This window comes from Corvus hawaiiensis, chromosome 1 (assembly GCF_020740725.1).
Source record: "Corvus hawaiiensis isolate bCorHaw1 chromosome 1, bCorHaw1.pri.cur, whole genome shotgun sequence".
NCBI classification, from domain to species: Eukaryota; Metazoa; Chordata; class Aves; order Passeriformes; family Corvidae; genus Corvus; species Corvus hawaiiensis.
In genome coordinates, this window is record NC_063213.1 from 33,796,746 (window position 1) to 33,812,132 (window position 15,387).

The 15,387-nt window shown below is 41.0% G+C and overlaps 1 protein-coding gene across 3 annotated transcripts in view; it reads right to left on the reverse strand.

Annotated features, from left to right (window-relative positions):
• FKBP9 (FKBP prolyl isomerase 9) overlaps positions 1-15,387 on the reverse strand; it is a 44,574-nt gene that overhangs the window by 21,339 nt on the left and 7,848 nt on the right. The window contains exons 5-10 of one of the 3 annotated variants that reach the window (XM_048299283.1): positions 15,010-15,199; positions 12,802-12,947; positions 11,451-11,637; positions 9,440-9,585; positions 7,561-7,724; positions 4,502-6,139 (exon numbers count right to left, since the gene is read on the reverse strand). In XM_048299283.1, the coding sequence (XP_048155240.1) occupies positions 5,957-6,139; positions 7,561-7,724; positions 9,440-9,585; positions 11,451-11,637; positions 12,802-12,947; positions 15,010-15,199 (1,016 nt within the window). In that variant the 3' untranslated portion in view covers positions 4,502-5,956. Of the gene's footprint in view, positions 1-4,501; positions 6,140-7,560; positions 7,725-9,439; positions 9,586-11,450; positions 11,638-12,801; positions 12,948-15,009; positions 15,200-15,387 lie in introns of those variants that run through there. The other 2 variants (XM_048299287.1, XM_048299293.1) reach the window with 2 other exon arrangements.

Consider the following 15,387-nt stretch of genomic DNA (forward strand, 5'->3'; position numbering starts at 1 on the left):
CTCTCTCCCTGTCTCCTCCATTTTCCTGGGGCAGGAAGGAGGGCAGGATGATCACGGCAAAACTGGGAGAGAGGGAGCAGCCTTCCTACAGCCCCTCTTGTGCCAGCACTGCAGCTTCAGCACCGTGGGCAGGACAAGCAGGGCTATGCTGCGTGTGACTCCCCATGGCCATCGGCATGGGCTGCCCACCCAGTGGCTTGGTCTGCACCACCCAGGTACAGCAAGGATTTGGGGGATGCTGCAGCATTTCCAGGGGAGCTCAGTAGACACAATTTCTTTAACAGTTTACATTTGGGGTTTTAGGCACCTGCAGAACTTACATTAGCTGGGCTGATGTTAAGGTTTGGGGGGGGGGGGGGGGGGGGCGGGGAGTAGGGTTAGTGGTTCTTGGGTTTAGAGCTTTTTTAAACATGCAATCATGCTGGCTCTTTTGTCATAGCTGCCAAATAAAAGTCCAAAAGGCAAAGGCCTGAAAAACACCAATGTGTTTGGATGCACTGCTTACTCAACCAACCTCTAGCTGCAAGAGGCTAATTACCAGGCATTACTCACAAAGTTTACACTGGGACGAAGTTTTCCATTTACAGGCAGTTTATCTTTGGAATACAGATAACAGCTAAAATCTAGAGAATGTGAAGTGTAGCTGATAGTCACAGCTTCACAGCACGAGATGCATCAGCAACACTGGCATTCTGACTACAAGTGTAATGGATTTCCCTGATTATCCCAGCATGGTGAAAAGGAGGAGGGCAGTTCTGGTGTCTCTGTGTGGTGTTTCTGAGAAGGGAAGAGTGTCCCATGTTTCCATCAAACTTGCCTCAGGATACACATAAACTCATTGATCCTCTCGCCAGAGTTTTTCCTCAGCCTCACTCAGCAGGTGAGCAAGCCACCACTCCTTCAGCATGATGATCTTGTTCAACCCACAATTTAAAAAAAAACAAAAACCAAAACCCAACAAATAAACGAACAAAACCACATAGAAGAGCACATGCAGAGCAATATAGAAAAGGACTAGGAAGCATCTTTAAAAGCAGTTACCACAACAGATCTCCAACTACATCTTAATCTGAATTGCTGAAATTAGTATTCAGCCTCCCTAGAACCTACACATATCAGAAGGAAACGTGATGGTTTTCCAACTACATGGACATCTAAAACTGGTAGAGGATTTCAGATCAAGCCACCATCTTTCAAGCATTATGTAAGGAAGATTTTCCAATCTCACTTCCAAGCAAGTGGACGATGCATGTTCAGTCACCAAATGTTCAATCTGTAATGACAATCACTTAAAGAAAAGGATTCTTGCCCTTCCACAAGGATGCAGCTAAGTTAAGATCTCCAGCACACTTTTCTCCTATCATTAAATCCTGTTAGTCTCAGATCCTGTGTTAAGGATCTGCTAGAGCAGTAAACCTTTGCTAGCACTTAAAGGCAATTAAGCCACATTGCAGTTACTTGATAGAACCCGTTTGCTGTACAAGGGGTATTTTTATGCCAAATAATTTACTTCTTGAAATGCCATTCATACAGCTTTATAGAAAAAAACAGTTACTTATGCAATCAACCTGAACCAGGAGATCAGATTTTAAAAACCTCCATAGTTCTGTGCAGATTATCGATGTCTGCTCATCATCTCACGTCCCACTGCCAACCGTAACTCTTGCTTATGTAGTAGTTAAGGGAAAACACAAGATGCATTTTTAAACATCCTCCTCCACTTTATCAAAATCCCATTGGTTTATCACTAGACTGTTGGCCAGAAATAAGAATTTATATTATCAGTTGCCTCTCCAAAACCATGAACAAAATTAACTGCAAACAAAATCAACTCTACAGCTACAGGTTAAGTCATCCTTCTCCAGCCAGTCTAACTCTTGTAACTGCTATCGAGATTCTCCTTTCAGTTTTAAGAAAGAAATGCTGTGAGTAGTACATCTTTCTAAATAAAATTTCTAACCAGAAACATTTTGCAACCCTAAAAATTTATTTAACTTACGATTTAGTTTGGAAAGAAAGATACACATTTTCCTGACCATTTTCCCATAGCTGAAAGAGTATATCTAAAGTTAAAGGAAAGGAATAAGCAAAATTAAGTAAATGTTACTCTTTTTTCTTCCTCTACTCACAATATCTGTTCTGTCTGCAGTACATAACCAAGGTCAAGTATTTGGGACTTTTATTTAGCTGAAAATGAATCCTTCTCTTAGCAGGTGTTGCAGCCAGCTCAAATGTTCTCTCACTGTCAAACAAACACTGGTAGTGCTGAACTGAGCTAAAACCTTGCACCCCATACTAGCTAAATATGACATTTTTAAGCTTAAAGGAAAATTAGATTTTTTTTTTCACACAGAAAAATGTAATATTCAAGTTCAACAACTGCAAATTCTGATTTAAGTATAACATCTGTTATATTTGGACCATATGGAGTTACACAGCAGAAAGTACTGCTATCAAATTAAGACACAAAAATCACACAGAAAAAATATTCATAAATACCTGGATTTTTCTGGGTATGCACCCATGTTCCTTTTCTTTTCCACTGAGCCCCTGACAATTCAGTCAGCAATTGCCAGCCTTAGCTGCCAGCAACTTCCTTTCCTAAGAGCAGTCAGCTGCCAGCTCTGAGAATAGCACCTGCCTGCTTCATTAGAGGAATAGAAACGGCCTGAGTTCTGCAGAGGCCCTCATTAGCTAAGCCCACTTACATCTGGCTATTAGTGACCCTTGAGAGTTATCATCGATTTTTATAAAGTTATCTCAGTTAAGTATGGTAAAAAATTATCTAGATACTAATTCTATAAATTAATAAATTCAAAACAGAGAGATTCTATAGATAATTCTAAATAGCTATGTTCTAAATACTAGGAGATAATAGACACTAATAGATAAATTCTAAATAGGCAAATTCTAAATACTAACAATAAAATGCTAATAGATAAATTCTAAATAGATTGCTAGATTAATTCTAAATAGCTATTTTCTCCTTAAAAAAAATTATTTTACAATTTGATATAGAAAATACCTCCCTTATATCCACATTCCTCACTGGCCACCTTCTCTACTAGGATGGTGACTTGCAGGGATTTATTTATCACTGGAGCTGGGGGTGCAGGGGCTGTGCTGAGCTCTTCCAGTCCACACCAGCACAATTTCACTTCCCAGCCAGCTCCCCCTGCCGCCAGGCTCTGGTTTGGTGAGCAGGCAAGGCAGACTGCCCTCACTTTTAGGGGCTGCCACACACCCTGACAAGCAATAGATGGAGGATTCAACCCAAGTGCAACCCTTTGCTGAGGAAGGTGGCCCCAAGCTTTCCTTTGAGGGAGAAGCCGATAGCTGCCAGCAGAAAGGAAAATGACTGGGTCTATGTTAGTGATCAGAAATTCTGGCAGTTCAACCTAATATAGCCAGGCAGACCTGGCTTCTGATGCCTTGGTCTGGGCAATGCCCAGTATAAATACCATTATTTTGCAGCAAGATTTCCATATATTCTCTGATTCTCCCCCAAAGCTGCAGTCTTATTTCCAAAATGGCAACCTGCACGCTTGGAGGCATGAAGTGAGGGGGCAACAAAAACTTCCTCTCGAAGGAAAAACATCTTTAGATGGATCATAAGCCATGTTTGCCAAGTCCTAAGGAGCAATGGCGTGAGAATTTCAGATGTACTTACCCTAGCCAGAGGCACTGGTCAGGTCATCCCTGCAATCCCATCACTGACAAACACTTCCAAAAAAATCCAGCACAGCAATTTTTGGGATCACCAGTTGACTGCAGTTCAGTGCTGCTCTTTGTCCTGCACCTGCCCTGGGGACAACTCTGTTACCCTGGTTTACTAGGAATTCTTCAGCCCACCTCCTGGGATCCATCTGGAGTGTTCCTCCACGCAGAAACACTGGGTTCATTCACTAAGGTTTTCTCAGACACAACAATTCAGGATGTCACAGAATGGTTTGGGTTGGAGGGGACCTTAAAGATCATTGAGTTCCACCCCCCCAAAAGGAGGGGGGATATTCACAAGACAGACTTGGTTTCTTGGGGGTACGTATGAGAACAGAGTAAGGAGCTGTTTCCACATTGAATTCTGCCTCTGGCAGTACTCCAATCACAACTTGCTTCCCACTCCTTCTCTCAGCTCTGTCACCACACAGAAGAGACTGAACCACAGCAAAAAGTGAGCAGTCTGCTTCCAAGTAAAGCAAAAGGGAAAAACAGCCTGCTGAGAGAGCTGCTTTCACAAGATGGTAAGGCTTCTGAGGAGCCATTCTGGACATAAACCTTTGGAATGGAAGTGCCAGTCACTGATATCCACAACTTTTACATCTGGTATAAAATCATCCATAATCATTGTTTAAAATATTTTTCCTGGACATTAACAGCAGTATTGAACATATGCAGGGGAAGCCTGCTGTGTACAAGAGCAGAGAGCTGCAGAAGGGTATTTGCTTGAACTCATGGTCCCAGCCCACCACAATGCTAGAAAAAAAAAAAGAAACTTTAAAAGTAACTGTTGATCAACATTTTATTTAACAAAAAGATCAGTTATCCAACATTTAATGGTATCAAACTCAAAAAAATATTTCACTGCACTTTTTGTAAGAACTGCATTAAAAACCAATACAAAATGCTTTCATCCAACTGAAATACCAGTTTTTAGAAAGAGCATCTCAGGGACTTGCATCCCACATGTACAGATCAAGGAAAGCAAGAAACTAGACACAAAGCTTATAATGGAAGCACAACTCCCTTCCTACTCCTCTTTGTAGGTGTCTCACTGTGTTTGTGCTCTTTCCATGCTGTGCACTGAGGGAGATCCCATGGCCTTCCAGAAAATGGGTCTGTCTCGTGTATTTAGTACTGAGCAGCTCTGCTGCATTTGTCGAGCTAACGGGTGACTGTCTCAAGTCACAGAATCTGAACAGCATTGCCAGGGCAGACTTTGTGTTGAGGGATAGGCCAGAACGTTTGCACACACAAACAGATGGGCCTGTTTCTTGATTCTATCACTGTCTGTTTGCTTGTTTGTCACTGCAGACTGCTCTGCTGCTTAAGCTCTAAGTACTTACTCCTTAATCTAGCAATTCCCAAAATAGGAGACAGAAGCCCAACAAAAATCAGCTGTGTCCACTATTTATGACAGCATTTGGACCCTGTATGCTAATATTTAATGTCTAACAAAACTATAAATAAGGTTGCAACTAGAAAGGTTTTGGAATGACTGATGGGAACACTGGCCAGCAAGAGTCAAGGTTACTAATTCAACACAGTACAGGTGGTAGAAAACTTTTATTCCGTGAGGTAAGAACCCAACACATACACAGTATCAATTCTAGGTCTCTTTAATCTAAGTCACAGCTTATGTAAATTTTGCAATGGCACAGCCATGTTCTGCAATTTGCAAATCAGATTTTCTGCTGGCAAAAATCCATGTGAGTTTGTTTAGTTACGTGGAAGAATGCTCATGCCTTCTGAAAGGAACTGGGATCAACAGCTGACAACTTTTACAGGTTATTTTTATGGGGAATATTTTGGTTCATTTTCCTACACAAATATTTCTGATACAGAAGGTTTTTTAAAACTCTTTTAAAAGCACTTGGTAGGTTTTCTCTCTATCATCCACCCAACTGACTGCATATTGTTCAATGAGGACTTCAGATCTTTAGCATAAAAACAGACCCCACATACACATGTGGTTCATGATACCACATACAGAAGGACACCCCTTACCTGTCTGTACATCCCACTTGAGGCACTTAACACTTTTTTCAGATCTACTAACAATTCCAACTGAAAATCTCTTCCTGTTTTAACAGCCTACCCACACCCAGGCACAGGCAGGCACAGGCAGACACAAGCTATCTGAGGGCTATCCTTCCAGAACCATGCTAGCCAAAACCCCTTCCGGTACACGTGTTTGAACAGTAGGTCAGCTCAGGATTCTTGGGTTTTTTTCTTATCTTTACAGTTCATCATGCTCCTCTTTGGCCTCCTGATCTTTCAGCTTGAATTCTTCAGCAGTAACTTTACCATTTCCATCCCGGTCTTGATTAGCAAACATATTTTTAACAATCTTTTCAAAATCAAAGCCAGGAGCTAATTTTCCTTTGCCAGTTTCAACTTGATTTTGGATGTACTCTGAAAACTAAGAGGAGGGAAAGGACAAGAAAACAGTGAAAGGGACATTTGAAAATGAAGAGTATTTACAAAAGCAGCGTTTACTTGTTGTCGATTATCCAGCATTTTACTACTTATTAAATGTACATAGGACACTGTTACTACCCTATGAAGTTTACCACCCAAACTGGACTAATTAGAACAGACATGTGAAGTTAAATCACTCTGTGGAGCTCAGCAGGGATTTCCTCACTAATTCTAGTAGGTTTTGGACCCAAAGCAAGAAAACTTCTTTTTCGTAATTTAGGAGGAAGATGGGTTGGACAGTTGGACACAGGAACAGCTCTGTATGGACAGAGGGCAGTAATTCTGCATGGCAATACATGAAGCTCACACTTTAGCAAAAACCCACCCACCTGCATCTTAGAGGAAGCAACACACAAGAAGGATGATTGCTGATGTGGACAGCAACAGCCTCATCCTACCTCTTTCTCTAAACCAGTAAAAGCTCTTCACTTCTCTGTAAGGACAAATGTGCAGGTAAACATAAGAGAGAAGATGGAGATGAAAGGAAAACAAAGAGGTGGAAGAGAGTGCTGGGAAAAGGGAAAACAAGAACTCGATTTTACCCTATTAGGTTTTAAAACCCTCAAAGGTATTTCATGCTGTTCCACAGGGCCACAGCCTGCCCCCTTGAGCACTGCAGACAGCACCACTCCAGAGAGAAAAGAAGAGACAAAGAAGAAGGGACAAAACAGAAGGACAGAGAAAGGTGACAAAGAAGACTTCAGAAGAGAATAAAAGAATAGAACTGCTCAGTTGAAAGAAAAGGCAGAGGAAAACCTCACAGAGGTTTATGTTTTCAGAGATGGTGTGGCAAAAGCAAGTGGCTTTCAACTGAGGCACCCAATGACATTCTCGCAACGCAGATTTTAAAAGCAAGCAAGGGGAAGAACTTGACGGCACAGCACACAATTCACATGTGTAAGGAGTGGCCACTGCATTGCCAGGCTCCAGAAGAGATTAGACAGTTCCTGGATGCACTGCTGCAGGCTCAGCTTTGGCTCAAGAATTCACCATAAACTGCCAATTAACACTGAGACAGACACTGAGGAGGCTGATACAAGGAATGCAGGCTGATACAGGAAGGCAAAGGAATGTTGGATATCAACTCTGCCTCTTACACTTACACCCTAAAGATTTGTTGTTGACCAAGGAAACCACAACAGTAAATGATCTTACACAGTATGGCCTCTTTTTTTTTTTTTTTGGCTCTATCTCTAAAGATGGATAACCATGTTTTAGCTGACACCCTGCCTTCCCGTTCCCTTGATGACAAACATCATTTCAGAAAATGAGAAAAAGATCAGGCAAAACTCCATCCTTCAACATTGGCACTGATGGTGGTAGAAGAAAACCACTGCAGGTGTTTTCATTGTCTCAGCTTACCTCCTCCAAAAGAACCTCTCCATCATGATTCTGGTCTATTTCTTCAAAAAGATTGGGAGAGACTTCCCCATTCCATACAAACATGTATCCTTCAGGCAAGCCAGATACCAGTTCCAGCAGTTCGATGTCGAAAACTAATACAGCACTACCAGGCACTTCTCCTTCTGTCACAACAAATGGCAAAGAGGGGTATTTATCCTCATGCATATTGAAGGAATATTTCCTTTTAATCCATAATTAAATTTATCTTCCTGCTCCAAAAAGCACTTCTCTGGTGTGATCCCTAGCCCATCAAGTCTTCCTGCTCACTTCACCAGAGGTGATCATAAAAGGAACCTTTCATAATAAAACTGAGGCACTGGAACAGATTGCCCACAGAAGCTGTGGATGCCCCATTCCTAGGAATGTTCAAGGCCAGGTTGTGATGGGGCCCTGAGCAACCTGTTCTACTGGAAGGTGTCCCTGCCCATGGCAGGGGGTTGGAACTAGTTGATCTTTAAGGTCCCTTCCAATCCAAACCATTCTGTAATTGTGTGATTCTAACTCCATGCATTTTTTACTTTAAAAAACTAAAATTGTGGGAATAATTTATCTTCCTTTCTCTCACCAATACACTGTGAAGCAGCATACTTCTGTGAGACTCAACAGTATTGCAGCAGCTTGGGATATTACCCCAGTGAAACCATGGAAGGAGTTTTAATTTAGTCTTGAAAAAGAAAAACCAAGCTCACTTCTAATCTTCTGTTTGCAAGAGACTGCAAACAAGCGATTTCTTCAGATAGCTGGGTATATACTAACACATTAACAAATCATGAAATGTTTCAGAACATGTGTATCAAATGTAACTTGAATGATGGCAAATACCTATGACAGGTATTTCACACAGCAGACTTTTCATGCTATGGGGAAATCTTCAATTTATTATATATAGCTATGCAATTATATAGAATGTATAATATAGAAAATCGTGTATAAAACATTGCGTATATATAATACTCTTAATTTTTCACAGAAGACAGGCACAAGTGGAAACACATTCTTATCTCTTAATGCAAATTAATTCTCCATTGAGCTCTGCATATGATGCCTGACAGTCTTTATAAACTACAAATCATTCTGGAGCTATTCAAAGAACATAGCAACTTATGCAGCTGTTTCCATGCAAATCAGAATTTGGTGATCATGGTGACCTCCAGATAGACAGCTTTCCCTCAAATCTTTTAGCTCAGAAGACCAGAAACAACATACTGGGACATGGAAGTTCTTGTCACTCCTATATCATTCTTTTTATTACTGCTGTCCCTGTCATTAAAAATTGGTAAGCCTCAATGCTCAAAAGCTGCCTTAAAATGTATTTGTGTTGGAGTTTTAACAGCACCAATACACTTTTTCACATCTTACACTCAGTTTATGTATTTTCTGAATTTTGAGTTTTCTTTGAATTTCCTAACATATTAGTGCTGACCCGTCCCCTACAGCTTTGTTTCCTGAATAACATGTCGCGTGTCCAAACACAGGCACCCAACTCCCTATCATGGAAAACAGTGTTTGCATCCCTCTGCAACACCAGACTGCCTGGAGCTTTCTGTTCTGACAAAGCAACATTACTGGGGGCACGTGTTCCCTTTTGTACTGTGATGGTCTTTCTATTGGCCACAGCAACAGCATGACTTGAAATGCAACACAGACAGCATGCTCATTCCACTGGGGAATGGGGTGGAGGGCGAGTGACTAAAATAAGGACATGAAAAACCTCAAAAAAAAATCCCATTCAAGCAGCTAAGAGACAGTCACCTTATGATTTTATACATATGAACTAATAAAACATGCGTGCCTGTGTTTCAGTCGCTCAGGAGATGCCAAGTGGATGTGCACTTACCAACTCCATCTTCTCCATAACCAAGGTGAGGTGGGATAACGACTGTCCGTCGTTCCCCAACACACATGTCCTGAAGGCCCATGTCCATCCCCAACACCACCTGACCAGATCCCAGAACTATGTTGTAGGTCTTGCCAAGGCTGTGTCTGGAAAGGAAGGGAAAAATGTAAAAAAATCACCATTTAATAGAGAATTTCTGTTGTTCAAAATTAACCACAGAAGTAGCAGTTTCTAGTAGTGTCCTGTCATTGCCAAAAATTAACTTAATGCCCAATGCTTTGTTCTACCAAACAGTTACCTGAAGTTGTTCTCAAGTTACAGCCAGCACCACACAGATAAGTGTGCTTCTTCTCTGCCGCTGATATGTCCTCTGGCACTAAAATTATAGGCTTCTTGAATGAAATCCAATTAAAATCATTAATCGTGCCAATTACACCCTTAAGGTATTTTATCTTGAAATAAGGGCTTTTGCCTTTCACATATTTTTAACTATTGTAATTGGCCTTTTCAGCAGATGTAAAAATTCCAGATGTACATTCATCCCAGGACCACGAACTCTATATAGGGAACTGAGTGCTTTCCCATGGATCAGGCATCTCTTTAACGAAATCAGCCGCTATAATGTAGTAGTTACTAACACAAATACCTACTACTACTACTGCTATTTAACCATATTAAATTTTGAATTATACCTTGCTGCTCGTGGCTCATTTCTAAAATCAGAAAATATCCCAAGTTAGAAGCCCGAAAGTTAAACAGGTATTGTGATTCTAAAAGCAGAGTGTGCAGCATTAAGGCTCTTTATTGCTCGCCTTTCTTTGGTTATTTGGCTTGGCTGTGCCTCTGCAGGACATGCTTGTACAACGGAGTATTATTTGGAAAGAAAACAATTCAGGGGCTAAGAGGTCAGCCTTAAAATTAGGAGCACATGATTCATGATCTTTGATTCTCTAAAAACTGCTTTGAGTAAGATGGTCTCGACATCCCTTGGTTCCTGCTACAAAATGGGACATATAAACAGTGTTTTGAATCCAAACATGGTACTTGTATACATCCTTGCCTACAGCATCGCACCACGTGCTCCAAATTAAGGCAGCTTTTCAGCTCTGCAAGCTATTGTGTACACTGTGAAACCTATGAGCTGTTTCCTGTGTTAATTATAACCAGGTCAAAAATAGCATTTCCCAGCTTCCCTTCCAAAATATAAAATGTTGTTTGGATGACTTGCACTATTCAAAAGATCAAGGCAAAAAAAAGGAAGCTAACAGAAATATTCTTGTAGCTGTGTGCCAGGCTCACTTCAGTTCTACAGGAGACAGACTGGAGCAATCTTTTGCTTCCCTCATAAACCTACTGCCAACAGGGAGGAGGAAGAGGCCAATTATCCTCACAGCCACGATCAAGCCCTCTGACAGTTTCTCCATGCTGACACTTAAAGTGACACTTTAATACATATGAAATGTATTAATGCAACACAGGAGCACCAACATGTGCTACAGACATGACAGGTGACCATTTACTATAAACCACACTCAAGGTATCTTTAACAAAACCACAACAAGTAGCCCTACCAGGCCTCTCTCAGGAGCACTGAATCAGTACAAAGCACAAAGAAAGAACCCAAGAAACTGAATAAACCTGGACAGTTCATTCATTAGGAGACCTGTCTTGTGCTGGCACCACTGGCCCAGACACTTGAACTGGCCCATTTAAACAGGATGCCATGCAACAAGTTTCATCACTCCACACACACTGTTTATGTTCTTCTCCAACACACTCCTACACCCTTTTTGTTCCTAGTTCTCTCATTATGCTATGACAGATTGTCTTTTTCATCGTCTCCTCCTCCTATATATCTTTGGCAGGCAGACATAGAGAAAAATACATTCTACACAAATACTCAGTTTAAAAAAAAAAATCTTTATTCCCTGCTAGCTTGCTTTGTAGGAACTTCATTCTGCCTTCACAGCTGCTGGGAGTATTTTCCCTACCAGGTCATTCAAACACCTACGTGGAGTCTAGCAAAGTTCCATCCAGGAGCGAAGCATTGTAGTGATATTTCAGGTAATCTCCCTTCTTGCTCAGTACGGTGCAGTTGGAAGGTTTGTAGTGAACAGTAATGCTGACTGAATCTGAGGGGTTGTGGAAGTCCACCACGTGGATGTCAAAGACCAGCACTGCAGATCCTGGAATTTTTCCTAAATAGGAAGCAAATTAGACAAATAGAGAAAGAAATGGTACCCAAACAGGCATATGATGTCCAGGTACTGCACCCTGTAGGAATATGTATTCCTATTGTGTCTGCCACTGAGTCATTTTGCTCTTCTATTCAGAATTAAAGGATGCAACAGACGCAAGCTGCATCCAGAGGAGGAAAAACAACATGGGGGAAAGCATTAAACATGCACTCACTTCAATGGTGAAGGGAAAAACTTCCATTATTCTGAATTTTTAAATTATGCAGAAATGAAGCAATATCCACCCTAAATAACCCTTTTTTGTTTTGTGTACCAATTCAAGATTGATCATCAAAATTCTCAAGAACTTCCCATGCTTCAAGGAACATCATTATATGTAAAAGGTTAAAGTTCCTTAAAATAACCTCAAAGTCGGCAACTTCTTCCCCCTCTTCCCGGGCTTATGTGCATTACCAGGATTGACAAGACACATCCAGGCCTAGATTTGCAGTTTGTTGGTAAAGGAGTCTAATTCCAAATCAACAGCACAGATCTTGCATTCCCAGAAGAAAGGCTTTTCTTCTAAATCACTTATCCAAGTAACATCCCAGGAGGCACTTTTTGAAACACCAGCCACAACGCTGTGATCAGTTAGAAGGGTTATCCTATTCAGCCTCTCACAGCAATCTGTTTAGATAGCAATGAGTTTTCCCAAAGGAATGTTAATTGTATATTACATATACATGGTTACTTCACTGTTACATGCATCCACCATTTACAGAGGTGGCTTAGAAGTCCACAAAACCTGTGGCTATGGAAGGAATGGGGAAGAAAACTTTGCATGATGAACTCCTTCAGGATAGAGAGTTTAAGACACACAGGAAGGAAGATCTGCAGAGCTCCTGGCATTCAAGTACCAGTCTGCCTGAAATACCAATTACCCAAATGAGTTCAGGCTACCAGTTACATGGGAGATTGTTCTGTATTCTTATTGTCCTACCTATTTAGTTAATTTAAATAATCCTGCAAATTCTGGATGTGGTCTTGTCAGTTTGATGTCCATAAAATAATGAACTAATTCATAAACCTTTCAAATGCTAGCAAAATGAAAATATACACAGAAGAACTAAACAACAAAGGAAACCTCATTAATTACAGAAGACTTGAATGCAAAGCCAAGCTCACCTCTCCCTTCTTCTCCATATCCAAGATGAGGGGGGATTATTATTCTTCTTTTTTCACCAGTGCATACACCTAGCAAACCTTCATCCATTCCAGCAATCACATAACCTTTCCCAACATAGGTGTCATACGTACGGTTTCGCGAATAACTACGGAAAATATTTGCATTTTAGCAGTGTCAGGTGTACTCAAGAAAACATGGACTCTTGCAATAGCTCTGCAACACAATTCTTAAATCAGTTAAGGTAAAACACACAGTCATTAACCAGCACCAGGGAGGTACAAAGGAACTATGTTCAATGAATCCAGGCCACCAGGTTTCATCAGTCAGTGACGCACGGGTCACTGATTGCCCAGCAGTGAGACCCTGGCTAATGAACAGCCAGCAAATTTGCAAATTCATTTCTACTAATTCTTGAAAGAAAAATCACACTTATTTATGTATTTTACACTAAACAGAAAACAGGTTTCGACAAGTGACTGAAAAAAAACCTCCTTTAAAATTTCCTCTGCCCTGACACTACTTTAATAAGCACTTTATCAACTAGATATAGTTGATAAGTGCTTCATTTTCATGAGACACCCTGCAGACTACCTCCTTTTGCAACCACAGCTATGTAGTTCAACTACTAGAAGAAGCAGGTGGGATAAACAGGTTCTCCTGGGATGCTCAACATTAAAATGAGTCATGACAACAAAACAGTATCAACACCATCCCTCCCTTCCAAATCAAGCCAACCACTTACACACAGATTGAAGGACCTGCTTCAACACCTAATGATAGAATAAAACAAGGCTACAACAACAAATGATGTTTATAACAAGGACATGACTGTCTTCTGCCTTCCTTCAAGGCATGTTACACGAAAGCACAGCCCAAGAAAGAGAAGGCAGAAAGGTTTTAATTCATCTTTACAAGGTAGCTGTGGGAGAGAACTAAACCAGTACAGGACCAGACCCTGATGTAATTCAGGGTTTTATTCAACTGCTCTAAGTCCAGACAGCCTTGGCTGAGCTGCCCAGGGCAGTTCTGCAGCCGAATATTTCAGAGTAAAAAGGAAAAGGAAAAAATTATTAGAGCTTTCAACCCCGGCCATTCGCAGATTTTTTGGCATGCTCCCTGTACTAGTGAGAAACTTTGTCCTGGATAGCTCCAGGGTTTTCAATCCCTATTGTTAGCCACTCCATTTCTTCATTTACGAATTCTGCAGGAGGTCAGGACACCATGTTTTAATGAACAAGCCCTCTAACGACTGTCAGCACTTCAGCATGATGTAGGGGCTGCTGTCTGCAAAGCATTTATTATTATTTCTTGACAGCAACCCTTAAATAAATACTACAGCTATTTTCAAAAATTGATTAATTACTACAGAGAATACTTACATCTCAAAAAAGAGAAATAGGTACACTGTGGATCAGCTTTAAGTTCTTAACCTATAAGCTTTCCCAAACTGTAAATCGAGGTCTACAGTGATGGCTGCTGTGGTAGTACTAAACATTTTTCCCTGAGCATATTTTGTAAAACATTTTACATTGGCTCATTTTCACCTCCTTTTAGCTACTTCTGCCAGCTGTTCTGAAAGCTGGAGTGGGAGAGTAAAGCACTGTTCCACTAAAAGCAAACAAAAGTCACGGAAAGCTACAAGAGTATTATTCATCATAGGATTCTGTACATGAGACTCGTGTGCCCACAGAGCTTTGAATTTACTGTCACAGTAATCCCTCTTCCTTTATCACAGAAATCCCCTGTTGTTGAATTCTGCAATTCTGTAATTCAGTCTCGAAAGACATTAGCCTTCAAAATGCAAACAGCTTTCAAGTATAAATATGATTAACCTCACACTAGCCACTAGCACACTGACTCACAATTCTCTGGACATAAAATGGAAATCATATTTATTTGCTCTCTCTTCAGCGGTATTACCTACTTGGCAGATAAGGCAAAGAGTCTCCAGACTTGTGTGCCTAAAGCACACGGCTTCACTGGGTAGGTCACCACCCCTAGATGGCGTCTGCGACAATGCCACGGTACAGAACAGCTCTTCTCCTTCCCATATGGAAAAGTTTTCTATGAGTCTTTAAAAAGACTCCAAGTCCACTCAAAATTTTCAAAAAGGAAGGAAAAGCAAAGAATTGTGTTTGAGCATATTATGGACAAGACAGAGGAGTCAAACTGGAAATGCAGTCAGTTGAGTTGAATGGTTTGGTTACCTGGAATCAAATAATGTGCCATCCAAAAGTGTGCCATTGTAATGGTATCGGAGAAAGTCTCCTGTCTGGCTTCTCCGCTCGCAAGATTCGGGCACGAGCTGGTTCTCAATGGCAATACCATCCTTGGGGTTATGCAGATCTAGCAAAACCACATCAAAGACAAGGGAAGCTTGGCCAGGGATCTCCTTACCTACAAAAGTGTTAGAGCAGAAAATTGGTAAGAAACAGCAGGTGTTCTAGCAGAAGCTTAAATATGTTCGTTGAAGAAAAGTAATATACTGCCAAATAGCAAGCACCTCCCCCTCCCAAAAAAATTAGAATCATGGAATATTCTGAGCTGGAAGGGACTCACTACGATCATCAGTCCAGCTCCTGGTC